The 14,138-nt window shown below is 46.6% G+C and overlaps 1 protein-coding gene across 4 annotated transcripts in view; it reads right to left on the reverse strand.

The window, feature by feature from the left end:
- The window catches only part of LOC139534638 (stromal interaction molecule 2-like), an 87,404-nt gene that overhangs the window by 17,929 nt on the left and 55,337 nt on the right, over positions 1-14,138 (reverse strand). For all 4 annotated transcript variants that reach the window (XM_071333931.1, XM_071333930.1, XM_071333932.1 and 1 more), the window contains exons 3-6: positions 4,253-4,364; positions 2,409-2,520; positions 630-745; positions 87-264 (exon numbers count right to left, since the gene is read on the reverse strand). In XM_071333931.1, the coding sequence (XP_071190032.1) occupies positions 87-264; positions 630-745; positions 2,409-2,520; positions 4,253-4,364 (518 nt within the window). The remainder of the gene's footprint in view (positions 1-86; positions 265-629; positions 746-2,408; positions 2,521-4,252; positions 4,365-14,138) is intronic.

Consider the following 14,138-nt stretch of genomic DNA (forward strand, 5'->3'; position numbering starts at 1 on the left):
GGACAATACCTGTAATACCTGTAACATCTATATAAAAGTATACACACCCTTTATAAAACCTTAATAAAAACTACTAGGTTACGTACCGTCCCTGTAGGTCCATGAGGCTCTGCTCAGCACTCTGCAGGCTCTCCAAGTCCTTCATCATCTGTCCCATGTGGACCCGGGAAGACTTGTTCTGGATGTAAGCGAACCAGCAGCCTCCCACCCCAATCACTATAGATACCATCAACACAAAGTCCTTCAACCAGTTGTGTTGCGGACCTGGGGGAGAGAGGGATGGAATGAAACATTGTTTATTGGCGGTCCAGCACAGCTCAGTTGGTAGAGCATGACCCTTGCAATGCCATGATAGTGGGTTCGATTCCCGTGACCACCCATACGTTAAAAAGCATTACGGACGTATTGACCTTACAGGAAAACTATACTATAGTATGTATGGTATCTTTGGATTGATGGTTTGGTAAAAAGGTCCTGGTGAATGTAGAGATGGGGGTCTGCAGATCAGAGTAATATTGTTGATCATTTCCTTGATGGAAGAAGACATATGATGAGTAACCATGGTTCTTACCCAGACACCCCAGTAGTGGCACCAAACACTCTCATATATACACGTATGTTGTACTTACGTGAGGGAGGGCCAAAGAGCACAGCGTCTAGCGCTTTGAGATTCAGTTTCTGTTTGTGCCGCTGGTCTAATATCTTTAGCCGACCCGACATAAACGATGGTTCGTTCGCCGCTAATCTGAAACAGAGAGAGAAAATGAAACGTGTTGAGAACGACATCCTCCACTGAGAACTAGAATAGAACTCTGATCAACCAACTACACAGTATGTGATACATGACCAAGTCAGACAAGGTCTGTCTTGAACAGGCGTTGGCATCTGAGTGTGTGTCAGTGTGTGCCTGCATCAGTGTGTGCGTGTCAGTGTGTGCGTGTCAGTGTGTGCGTGTGTCAGTGCGTGTGTGTGTCAGTGTGCGTGCGTGTGTGTGTGTGTCAGTGTGCGTGCGTGTGTGTGTCAGTGTGCGTGCGTGTGTGTGTCAGTGTGCGTGCATGCGTAGGTGTGCATGCGTGTGCGTGCGTGTGTCAGTGTGCGTGCATGCGTGTGTGTGTGTCAGTGTGCGTGCATGCGTGTGTGTGCGTCAGTGTGCATCAGTGTGTGCGTGTGTGTCAGTGTCTGCGTGTGCATCAGTGTGTGCCTGTGTGTGTCTGAACATGTCGGTGTACTCGTGCCACCACCACCACCATCATAAACAGGGTCAGACAACATGGCAGCCAGCGACACCCAATCCACTCCTGTGACATCATTTAATGAGTCAGCACCCCACGGGTACGGGGGGTAAAACAACACCCTTGACCCCCTTCAACCCTCCTCTTCAACCCATGTAGTCATTCCATACATGAGTACATGGAGTCTCAGCGAGTCTCGTTCCTGAAGAGATTCTAATATAACTGCTCTGACTCTCCCCTTCGTGTCATTGGTCCCGTCTAAACAAGTTCAAGTCCATTTAAAGGTGACACCTTGATATAACAATCACCTGCTGACTCCGGGGTCATGACATGAACTGGGATGTCTAAACTGCACTAACGTGACCATCTGACTACACGGGTGGGGAGATTGATAGTCGAAGTGGGCATATGTTTTATGTGTGTGTGATATTTGATCACTTCTCTCCCATCCCACCTGCACTACCTCACATATCCAGCAGAAGGAAGCATTGGTCCGAGTAACATATTGAGCTGTGTTTATGATGTGCCAGTTCAACTTTTCAACCTGAACCTGAAACCGTTTAGCATATATCTACATCTTGATAAAGCAGCGCAAGGCGACATCTTCCCCATCACACAAAATCACCACTGTTTACGCATCATGTAAGACACGATTCAGTTCAGTGGTGTTCTGGATGTTGTCTGTGACATTCTGTGTCCCATCAGTCTTGTGTGGTGTGATAATGATTCTGTGTCCCATCAGTCTTGTGTGGTGTGATAATGATTCTGTGTCCCATCAGTCTTGTGTGGTGTGGTAATGATTCTGTGTCCCATCAGTCTTGTGTGGTGTGGTAATGATTCTGTGTCCCATCAGTCTTGTGTGGTGTGGTAATGATTCTGTGTCCCATCAGTCTTGTGTTGTGTGATAATGATTCTGTGTCCCATCAGTCTTGTGTGGTGTGGTAATGATTCTGTGTCCCATCAGTCTTGTGTGGTGTGGTAATGATTCTGTGTCCCATCAGTCTTGTGTGGTGTGGTAATGATTCTGTGTCCCATCAGTCTTGTGTGGTGTGGTAATGATTCTGTGTCCCATCAGTCTTGTGTGGTGTGGTAATGATTCTGTGTCCCATCAGTCTTGTGTGGTGTGGTAATGATTCTGTGTCCCATCAGTCTTGTGTTGTGTGGTAATGTAGTCACCGGGGAAGAGTGTTTCCAACGATCCGGAACTCTCTGAAGCTCCTCTCGTACTGAGGCAGCTCCACAGCTTCCTTCAGCCACTGGACCGTGTCCTCCGTCGTCCAGTTATGAACTACAGACAGAGAGACTGAAATTGACATTTGCTTCTTCCATTTACCCCCTCTCTCCCTTCCATTTACCCTCTCTCCCTTCCTCCCTCCCGTTTACCTCCTCTCCCTTCCATTTACCCTCTCTCCCTCCCATTTACCCCCTCTCCCTTCCATTTACCCCCTCTCCCTTCCATTTACCCCCTCTCTCCCTTCCATTTACCCCCTCTCTCCCTTCCATTTACCCCCTCTCTCCCTTCCATTTACCCCCTCTCCCTTCCATTTACCCCCTCTCCCTTCCATTTACCCCCTCTCCCTTCCATTTACCCCCTCTCCCTTCCATTTACCCCCTCTCCCTTCCATTTTCCCTCTCTCCCTTCCATTTTCCCTCTCTACCTTCCATTTACCCCCTCTCCCTTCCATTTACCCCCTCTCCCTTCCATTTACCCCCTCTCCCTTCCATTTACCCTCTCTCTCCCTTCCTCCCTCCCGTTTACCCCCTCTCCCTTCCATTTACCCTCTCTCTCCCTTCCTCCCTCCTGTTTACCCCCTCTCCCTTCCATTTACCCCCTCTCCCTTCCTCCCTTCCATTTACCCCCTCTCCCCAGCAATTAGATTGCTGAACAATTCATAACAATCGCCAACGGACAATTTACATTGACACCCCCCCCCGTCTTGTACACTGCTGCTACTCACTGTTTGTTTGTTACCTATGTACAGTCACTACGCCCCCACCTACATGTACAGATTACCTCAACCTGCCTGTACCCCTGCACACTGACTCGGTACCGTGGCCCCTGTATATAGCCTCATTACTAACCTGTACCCCTGCACACTGACTCGGTACCGTGGCCCCTGTATATAGCCTCATTACTAACCTGTACCCCTGCACACTGACTCGGTACCGGTGCCCCCTGTATATAGCCTCGTTATTGTTAGTGTTACTTTTCATTATTACTTTTTATTTTAGACACCTTGGTAAATATTTTCTTCTTCTTGAACTGCACTGTTGGTTAAGGGCTTGTATTCGGCGCATGTGACAAATAAAGTTTGATTTGATTTACCCTCTCTCCCTTCCTCCCTCTCATTTACCCTCTCTCCCTTCCTCCCTCCCATTTACCCCCCCTCCCTTCCTCTCTGCCATTTAGCCCCCCTCCCTTCCTCTCTCCCTTCCTCCCTCCCATTTACCCCCCCTCCCATTTACCCTCTCTCCCTTCCTCCCTATTTTAAACAACCCCTCCATCTCTCTCCCTTCCTCCCCATTTTAAACAACCCCTCCATCTCTCTCCCTTCCTCCCTATTTTAAACAACCCCTCCATCTCTCTCCCTTCCTCCCTCCCATTTACCCCCTCTCATTTACCCTCTCTCCCTTCCTCCCTCCCATTTACCCTCTCTCCCTTCCTCCCTCCCATGTACCCTCTCTCCCTTCCTCCCTCCCATGTACCCTCTCTCCCTTCCTCCCTCCCATTTACCCTCTCTCCCTTCCTCCCTCCCATGTACCCTCTCTCCCTTCCTCCCTCCCATTTACCCTCTCTCCCTTCCTCCCTCCCATGTACCCTCTCTCCCTTCCTCCCTCCCATGTACCCTCTCTCCCTTCCTCCCTCCCATGTACCCTCCCATGTACCCTCTCTCCCTTCCTCCCTCCCATGTACCCTCTCTCCCTTCCTCCCTCCCATGTACCCTCTCTCCCTTCCTCCCTCCCATTTACCCTCTCTCCCTCACTATTTTAAACAACCCCTCCCTCTATCTCTCTCCTACCTTCTGAGGTTTTCCAGCCCTTCCACAGCTCCTCCACAGTGATGTGTTGGTCTTCCCTGTGAAGGTTACTGTGTTTGTTAGTTTGTTGTTGCTTCATGTCTTCTCTAATAAACTGCAAAAAGAAAAATACATTTGGTTATTATTACTGGTTATTCTATCATTACAGACGGCAATAAAACTGACACAGTGTGAACATAAACTAACTGAAGTTAAATAGAGGTATAGAGTTATGACATTGTAGAGAATCATGGATACCAGCAGACGTGACTTTCAGTGTGATGTGAGATCTATTAGAAGTTGGCTGATTAATTAGGGACGATTTCAAATTGTCATAACAATCGGTAATCTGCCTTTTTGTACACCGATTATGGCCGATTACATTGTAATCCACGAGGAAACTGCGTGGCAGGCTGACCACCTGTTACGCGAGTGCAGCGTCAAAAGGACCTTGTGGCTGCAAGGAGCCAAGGTAAGTTGCTAGCTAGCATTAAAGTTATCTTATAAAAAACAATCAATCATCATATAATCACTAGTTAACTACACGTGGTTAATGATATTACTAGGTTAACTAGCTTGTCCTGCGTTGCATATAATCAATGCGGTGCCTGTTAATTTATCATCGAATCACAGCCTACTTCACCTTCGCCAAAAGGGTGATGATTTAACAAAAGCACATTCGCGAAAAAAGCACATTCGTTGCACAAATGTACCTAACCATAAACATCAATGCCTTTCTTAAAATCAATACACAGAAGTATATATGTTTAAAACTGCATATTTAGTTAAAATAAATGCATGTTAGCAGGCAATATTAACTAGGGAAATTGTGTCACTTCTCTTGCGCTCAGTGCAAGCAGTCAGGGTATATGCAACAGTTTGGGCCACCTGGCTCGTTGCGAACTGTTTATTCCTAACAAAGACCGTAATTAACTTGCCAGAATTGTACGTAATTGTCACGTTCTGACCATAGTTCTTGTGTGTTGTGCTTGTTTTAGTGTTGGTCAGGACGTGAGCTGGGTGGGCATTCTATGTTGTGTGTCTAGTTTGTCTGTTTCTATGTTTGGCCTAATATGGTTCTCAATCAGAGGCAGATGTTTTGTGTTGTCTCTGATTGGGAATCATATATAGGTGGCTTGTTTTGTGTTGGGATTTTGTGGGTGGTTGTTTTTTGTCTTTGTGTTTCTCTGCACCAGCTAGGACTGTATCGGTTTGCCACATTTATTATTTTGTTATTTGTAAGTGTTCACATTTTCGTAATTAAACATGTTGAGCACTGGCTACGCTGCGTGTTGGTCCGATCCTTGCTACACCTTCTCTTCTCGTGAAGAGGAGGAAGGCTGCCGTTACAGTAATTATGACATAACATTGAAGGTTGTGCAATGTAACAGCAATATTTAGATTTATGGATGCCACCCGTTAGATAAAATACGGAATGGTTCTGTATTTCACTGAAAGAATAAACATTTTGTTTTCGAAATTATAGTTTCTGGATTTGACCATATTAATGACCAAAAGCTCGTATTTGTGTGTTTATTATAATTAAGTCTTATTTGATATTTGATAGAGCAGTCTGAGCGGTGGTAGGCAGCAGCAGGCTCATAAGCATTCATTCAAACAGCACTTTACTGCGTTTGCCAGCAGCTCTTAGCAATGCTTGTTGCACAGCGCTGTTTATGACTTCAAGCCTATCAACTCCCGAGATTAGGCTGGCAATACTATAAGAACATCCAAGTGCCTATAAGAACATCCAATAGGTATATGAAATACAAATGGTATAGAGAGAAATAGTCGACGCGTCATAATTCCTATAATAACTACAACCTAAAACTTCTTAACAGGGAATATTGAACCACCAGCTTTCATATGTTCTCATGTTCTGAGCAAGGAACTTAAACGTTAGCTTTCTTACATGGCACATTTGCACTTTTACTTTCTTCTCCAACACTGTGTTTTTGCATTATTGAAACCAAATTGAACATGTTTCATTATTTATTTGAGACTAAATAGATTTTATTTATGTATTAAGTTAAAATAAAAGGATTCATTGTTCATTCATTATTGTTGTAATTGTCATTATTACAAATATATATAAAAATAATTTTTTTTTTTTTTTTTTATTGGCCGATATATCGGTATCAGCTTTTTTTGCCTCCAATAATCTGTATGGCGTTGAAAAATCCTAATCGGTCGACCTCTAGTCTATGGTCAGACCACAGGTGTTGTGAATATGGTGTTTGAGCAGACTAGACTGTGTTCTCCTCCCACATAGCAGCCTAACCGCCAGAGGTCTTTCTCTGGTACACTAGATCTCCTCCATAACACCCTACCATCAACAACCTGCTTTTCTCTAGCCCTCACAACAGCCCCTGAATAGCCACAGCAACAACCGCCATTGCCAAGGAAACAGGTATGGGCAACACAACAAAACCTTAAAAGCTCCAATCGCCTTGGGAACAGCATGAGTTGATTTGGCACGAGTTGTGTTGCTACGTCATAATAAAGCACTGCTATTCTGCACCCCACCCCACCCCTCCCCTCCTACCCCTTTGCATTGACCAATAACAGCGCTGTACACCATAAAGGTAGGATATAAGGACTACAGAGGCTAAATCATGTGGTTCTAAACCAGAGGTTACCTTCGAGGATTAGCTCAATGTGGTTCTAAACCAGAGGTTACCTTCGAGGATTAGCTCAACGTGGTTCTAAACCAGAGGTTACCTTCGAGGATTAGCTCAATGTGGTTCTAAACCAGAGGTTACCTTCGAGGATTAGCTCAACGTGGTTCTAAACCAGAGGTTACCTTCGAGGATTAGCTCAATGTGGTTCTAAACCAGAGGTTACCTTCGAGGATTAGCTCAACGTGGTTCTAAACCAGAGGTTACCTTCGAGGATTAGCTCAATGTGGTTCTAAACCAGAGGTTACCTTCGAGGATTAGCTCAACGTGGTTCTAAACCAGAGGTTACCTTCGAGGATTAGCTCAATGTGGTTCTAAACCAGAGGTTACCTTCGAGGATTAGCTCAACGTGGTTCTAAACCAGAGGTTACCTTCGAGGATTAGCTCAATGTGGTTCTAAACCAGAGGTTACCTTCGAGGATTAGCTCAACGTGGTTCTAAACCAGAGGTTACCTTCGAGGATTAGCTCAACGTGGTTCTAAACCAGAGGTTACCTTCCAGGATTAGCTCAACGTGGTTCTAAACCAGAGGTTACCTTCGAGGATTAGCTCAACGTGGTTCTAAACCAGAGGTTACCTTCGAGGATTAGCTCAATGTGGTTCTAAACCAGAGGTTACCTTCGAGGATTAGCTCAACGTGGTTCTAAACCAGAGGTTACCTTCGAGGATTAGCTCAATGTGGTTCTAAACCAGAGGTTACCTTCGAGGATTAGCTCAACGTGGTTCTAAACCAGAGGTTACCTTCGAGGATTAGCTCAATGTGGTTCTAAACCAGAGGTTACCTTCGAGGATTAGCTCAATGTGGTTCTAAACCAGAGGTTACCTTCGAGGATTAGCTCAACGTGGTTCTAAACCTGAGGTTACCTTCGAGGATTAGCTCAACGTGGTTCTAAACCAGAGGTTACCTTCGAGGATTAGCTCAACGTGGTTCTAAACCAGAGGTTACCTTCGAGGATTAGCTCAACGTGGTTCTAAACCAGAGGTTACCTTCGAGGATTAGCTCAACGTGGTTCTAAACCAGAGGTTACCTTCGAGGATTAGCTCAACGTGGTTCTAAACCAGAGGTTACCTTCGAGGATTAGCTCAACGTGGTTCTAAACCAGAGGTTACCTTCGAGGATTAGCTCAACGTGGTTCTAAACCAGAGGTTACCTTCGAGGATTAGCTCAACGTGGTTCTAAACCAGAGGTTACCTTCCAGGATTAGCTCAATGTGGTTCTAAACCAGAGGTTACCTTCGAGGACTAGCTCAACGTGGTTCTAAACCAGAGGTTACCTTCGAGGATTAGCTCAACGTGGTTCTAAACCAGAGGTTACCTTCGAGGATTAGCTCAACGTGGTTCTAAACCAGAGGTTACCTTCGAGGATTAGCTCAACGTGGTTCTAAACCAGATGTTACCTTCGAGGAATAGCTCAACGTGGTTCTAAACCAGAGGTTACCTTCGAGGATTAGCTCAACGTGGTTCTAAACCGGAGGTTACCTTCCAGGATTAGCTCAACGTGGTTCTAAACCAGAGGTTACCTTCCTGGATTAGCTCAACGTGGTTCTAAACCAGAGGTTACCTTCGAGAATTAGCTCAACGTGGTTCTAAACCAGAGGTTACCTTCGAGGATTAGCTCAACGTGGTTCTAAACCAGAGGTTACCTTCCAGGATTAGCTCAACGTGGTTCTAAACCAGAGGTTACCTTCGAGGATTAGCTCAACGTGGTTCTAAACCAGATGTTACCCTCGAGGATTAGCTCAACATGGTTCTAAACCGGAGGTTACCTTCCAGGATTAGCTCAACGTGGTTCTAAACAAGAGGTTACCTTCGAGGATTAGCTCAACGTGGTTCTAAACCAGAGGTTATCTTCGAGGATTAGCTCAACGTGGTTCTAAACCAGAGGTTACCTTGGAGGATTAGCTCAACGTGGTTCTAAACCAGAGGTTACCTTCGAGGATTAGCTCAACGTGGTTCTAAACCAGAGGTTACCTTCGAGGATTAGCTCAACGTGGTTATTAACCAGAGGTTACCTTCGAGGATTAGCTCAACGTGGTTCTAAACCAGAGGTTACCTTCGAGGATTAGCTCAACGTGGTTCTAAACCAGAGGTTACCTTCCAGGATTAGCTCAACGTGGTTCTAAACCAGAGGTTACCTTCGAGGATTAGCTCAACGTGGTTCTAAACCAGAGGTCACCTTCGAGGATTAGCTCAACGTGGTTCTAAACCAGAGGTTACCTTCCAGGATTAGCTCAACGTGGTTCTAAACCAGAGGTTACCTTCCTGGATTAGCTCAACGTGGTTATTAACCAGAGGTTACCTTCGAGGTTTAGCTCAACGTGGTTCTAAACCAGAGGTTACCTTCGAGGATTAGCTCAACGTGGTTATTAACCAGAGGTTACCTTCGAGGATTAGCTCAACGTGGTTCTAAACCAGAGGTTACCTTCGAGGATTAGCTCAACGTGGTTCTAAACCAGAGGTCACCTTCGAGGATTAGCTCAACGTGGTTCTAAACCAGAGGTTACCTTCCAGGATTAGCTCAACGTGGTTATTAACCAGAGGTTACCTTCCTGGATTAGCTCAACGTGGTTCTAAACCAGAGGTTACCTTCGAGGATTAGCTCAACGTGGTTCTAAACCAGAGGTTACCTTCGAGGATTAGCTCAACGTGGTTCTAAACCAGAGGTTACCTTCGAGGATTAGCTCAACGTGGTTCTAAACCAGATGTTACCTTCGAGGATTAGCTCAACGTGGTTCTAAACCGGAGGTTACCTTCGAGGATTAGCTCAATGTGGTTCTAAACCAGAGGTTACCTTCGAGGATTAGCTCAACGTGGTTCTAAACCAGAGGTTACCTTCGAGGATTAGCTCAACGTGGTTCTAAACCAGAGGTTACCGTCGAGGATTAGCTCAACGTGGTTCTAAACCAGAGGTTACCTTCGAGGATTAGCTCAACGTGGTTCTTAACCAGAGGTTACCTTGGAGGATTAGCTCAACGTGGTTCTAAACCAGAGGTTACCTTCGAGGATTAGCTCAACGTGGTTCTAAACCAGAGGTTACCTTCGAGGATTAGCTCAACGTGGTTCTAAACCAGAGGTTACCTTCGAGGATTAGCTCAACGTGGTTCTAAACCAGAGGTTACCTTCCAGGATTAGCTCAACGTGGTTCTAAACCAGAGGTTACCTTGGAGGATTAGCTCAACGTGGTTCTAAACCAGAGGTTACCTTGGAGGATTAGCTCAACGTGGTTCTAAACCAGAGGTTACCTTCGAGGATTAGCTCAACGTGGTTCTAAACCAGAGGTTAACTTCGAGGATTAGCTCAACGTGGTTCTAAACCAGAGGTTACCTTCGAGGATTAGCTCAACGTGGTTCTAAACCAGACGTTACCTTCGAGGATTAGCTCAACGTGGTTCTAAACCAGAGGTTACCTTCGAGGATTAGCTCAACGTGGTTCTAAACCAGAGGTTACCTTCGAGGATTAGCTCAACGTGGTTCTAAACCAGAGGTTACCTTGGAGGATTAGCTCAACGTGGTTCTAAACCAGAGGTTACCTTCGAGGATTAGCTCAACGTGGTTCTAAACCAGAGGTTACCTTCGAGGATTAGCTCAACGTGGTTCTAAACCAGAGGTTACCTTCGAGGATTAGCTCAACGTGGTTCTAAACCAGAGGTTACCTTCGAGGATTAGCTCAACGTGGTTCTAAACCAGAGGTTACCTTCGAGGATTAGCTCAACGTGGTTCTAAACCAGAGGTTACCTTCGAGGATTAGCTCAACGTGGTTCTAAACCAGAGGTTACCTTCGAGGATTAGCTCAATGTGGTTCTAAACCAGAGGTTACCTTCGAGGATTAGCTCAACGTGGTTCTAAACCAGAGGTTACCTTCGAGGACTAGCTCAACGTGGTTCTAAACCAGAGGTTACCTTCGAGGACTAGCTCAACGTGGTTCTAAACCAGAGGTTACCTTCGAGGATTAGCTCAACGTGGTTCTAAACCAGAGGTTACCTTCGAGGATTAGCTCAACGTGGTTCTAAACCAGAGGTTACCTTCGAGGATTAGCTCAACGTGGTTCTCAGTGTGGGTTTTGTGGGTTGGGCCGTCTACGGTATTAATTGCTGTGATCATTTGTGGTCTTGCTGTGGGTTGAGATCAGTGACTGGAAGGCAATGTCAAGCATACTGAGAATAAATAACTTCTTCATGTTTCAGCAATGAATATGGGTCATAGATACAGTAGATGGTTTAGTCATTTAGCAGACGATCTTATCCAGAGCCACAACCAGTGTATTTATCTCAAGGTAGCTAGGTAAGTGAATTACGTAAAATCTTTACTCAAACCAACTGTCAGTAAAGTCAGTGCTAGTGAGACAAGTGGGAGTGTTAGTATTCAGTGTTTTAGTCAAATCTATCAGCTGTAATTCTCCTAAATGGCTGAACAGGAGAAATGATTGCCATTTCCACTTGAGTTGGTTTCCTAGCAAACACAATGACAAAGTTAAAACAGTGGACGTTTATTTGTTAACAAACACATTGACAAGTTGCACAACTTCAGTTTTTTTACTATTGATGTTGTTATCCAACGGGAGTTTTTGAAAATAGCTGAGTCACCTGACAAATGACTAGGACATTAGCTCAAATGGACAGGACGCACGCACACAATACAAAGGGGCTGGTTGTCTGAGTTGGATTCCAGTTGGGTCGAAGGAGTCATCCCATGAGCCTCTCCTGCCCTTTCAAACAACACACTCTGAACTTCTGTAAGGTTGTGCGTGAGAGATGAAGGGGCTGGGTGGGGCAGGGGGGCAGTGTGTGCGTGAGAGACGAAGGGGCTGGGTGGGGCAGGGGGGCAGTGTGTGCGTGAGAGACGAAGGGGCTGGGTGGGGCAGGGGGGCAGTGTGTGCGTGAGAGATGAAGGGGCTGGGTGGGGCAGGGGGGCAGTGTGTGCGTGAGAGATGAAGGGGCTGGGTGGGGCAGGGGGGCAGTGTACGTGAGAGATGAAGGGGCTGGGTGGGGCAGGGGGGCAGTGTGTGCGTGAGAGATGAAGGGGCTGGGTGGGGCAGGGGGGCAGTGTGTGCGTGAGAGATGAAGGGGCTGGGTGGGGCAGGGGGGCAGTGTGTGTGTTTTTAGGAGGTCTGAATATCTAGCCATGGATCCTCTGGTGGTGACCAGTAGCACATGTCAACAACTCGCTGAGCTATCCTTCCCTCAATAAATTATGCCTGTGTGTGTGTGTGTGTGTGTGTGTGTGTGTGTGTGTGTGTGTGTGTGTGTGTGTGTGTGTGTGTGTGTGTGTGTGTGTGTTTCCAGGCATGTCTATGGGTACCACAGAGCCCTTATGATTTACACTGGAGACCAGCTAGGAAATCACAACAAAGCAACAACCCCCAACTGAAGTAAAAAGTAACTTAATATTAAGAAAATTGGTCATAATATGAATAATCCACGTCTATAAAAAATAGCTAATCTATTCGTATAACTTTGTTGACTGAGGTCCAACTCGCACTCAGTCAAACAGGTGATGGTCCACTATCCAGTAGCCCTACACTACACTAGAACCACCTCACTACTGGTGTCACTATCCAGTAGCCCTACACTACACTAGAACCACCTCACTACTGGTGTCACTATCCAGTAGCCCTACACTACACTAGAACCACCTCACTACTGGTGTCACTATCCAGTAGCCCTACACTACACTAGAACCACCTCACTACTGGTGTCACTATCCAGTAGCCCTACACTACACTAGAACCACCTCACTACTGGTGTCACTATCCAGTAGCCCTACACTACACTAGAACCACCTCACTACTGGTGTCACTATCCAGTAGCCCTACACTACACTAGAACCACCTCACTACTGGTGTCACTATCCAGTAGCCCTACACTACACTAGAACCACCTCACTACTGGTGTCACTATCCAGTAGCCCTACACTACACTAGAACCCCCTCACTACTGGTGTCACTATCCAGTAGCCCTACACTACACTAGAACCCCCTCACTACTGGTGTCACTATCCAGTAGCCCTACACTAGAACCCCCTCACTACTGGTGTCACTATCCAGTAGCCCTACACTACACTAGAACCCCCTCACTACTGGTGTCACTATCCAGTAGCCCTACACTAGAACCCCCTCACTACTGGTGTCACTATCCAGTAGCCCTACACTAGAACCACCTCACTACTGGTGTCACTATCCAGTAGCCCTACACTAGAACCACCTCACTACTGGTGTCACTATCCAGTAGCCCTACACTACACTAGAACCACCTCACTACTGGTGTCACTATCCAGTAGCCCTACACTACACAAGAACCCCCTCACTACTGGTTTCACTATCCAGTAGCCCTACACTACACTAGAACCACCTCACTACTGGTGTCACTATCCAGTAGCCCTACACTACACTAGAACCACCTCACTACTGGTGTCACTATCCAGTAGCCCTACACTACACTAGAACCACCTCACTACTGGTGTCACTATCCAGTAGCCCTACACTACACTAGAACCACCTCACTACTGGTGTCACTATCCAGTAGCCCTACACTACACTAGAACACCTCACTACTGGTGTCACTATCCAGTAGCCCTACACTACACTAGAACCACCTCACTACTGGTGTCACTATCCAGTAGCCCTACACTACACTAGAACCACCTCACTACTGGTTTCACTATCCAGTAGCCCTACACTACACTAGAACCACCTCACTACTGGTGTCACTATCCAGTAGCCCTACACTACACTAGAACCCCCTCACTACTGGTGTCACTATCCAGTAGCCCTACACTACACTAGAACCACCTCACTACTGATGTCACTATCACCATATTATGTCCCCTGTCCCTCTGTGACAAGGTTACTGTCAACCCTGTTACGTCATCACTGTCACCCGTTACCTCACTACTGCCAGGAAGAGAGATTGAGGTTGTGTGTGTGTGTGTGTGTGTGTGTGTGTGTGTGTGTGTGTGTGTGTGTGTGTGTGTGTGTGTGTGTGTGTATGTGAGTGTGTGTGTGTGTGTGTAGAGGGGAAACGCTGGTGTCACTCCCACATTATGGGCCAAGATGTGTGTGGCAGGGGGTGAGGACATCCCTAAAGTGGCCCCCTTTCCCCAACCCTTGTATCCTCAACCCCGTCACCGCCAACCCCGTCACCGCCAACCCCGTCACCCCCAACCCCGTCACCGTCAACCCCGTCACCGTCACCCCCGTCACGCCAACCCCGTCACC

This window comes from Salvelinus alpinus, chromosome 11 (genome assembly GCF_045679555.1).
Source record: "Salvelinus alpinus chromosome 11, SLU_Salpinus.1, whole genome shotgun sequence".
NCBI classification, from domain to species: domain Eukaryota; kingdom Metazoa; phylum Chordata; class Actinopteri; order Salmoniformes; family Salmonidae; genus Salvelinus; species Salvelinus alpinus.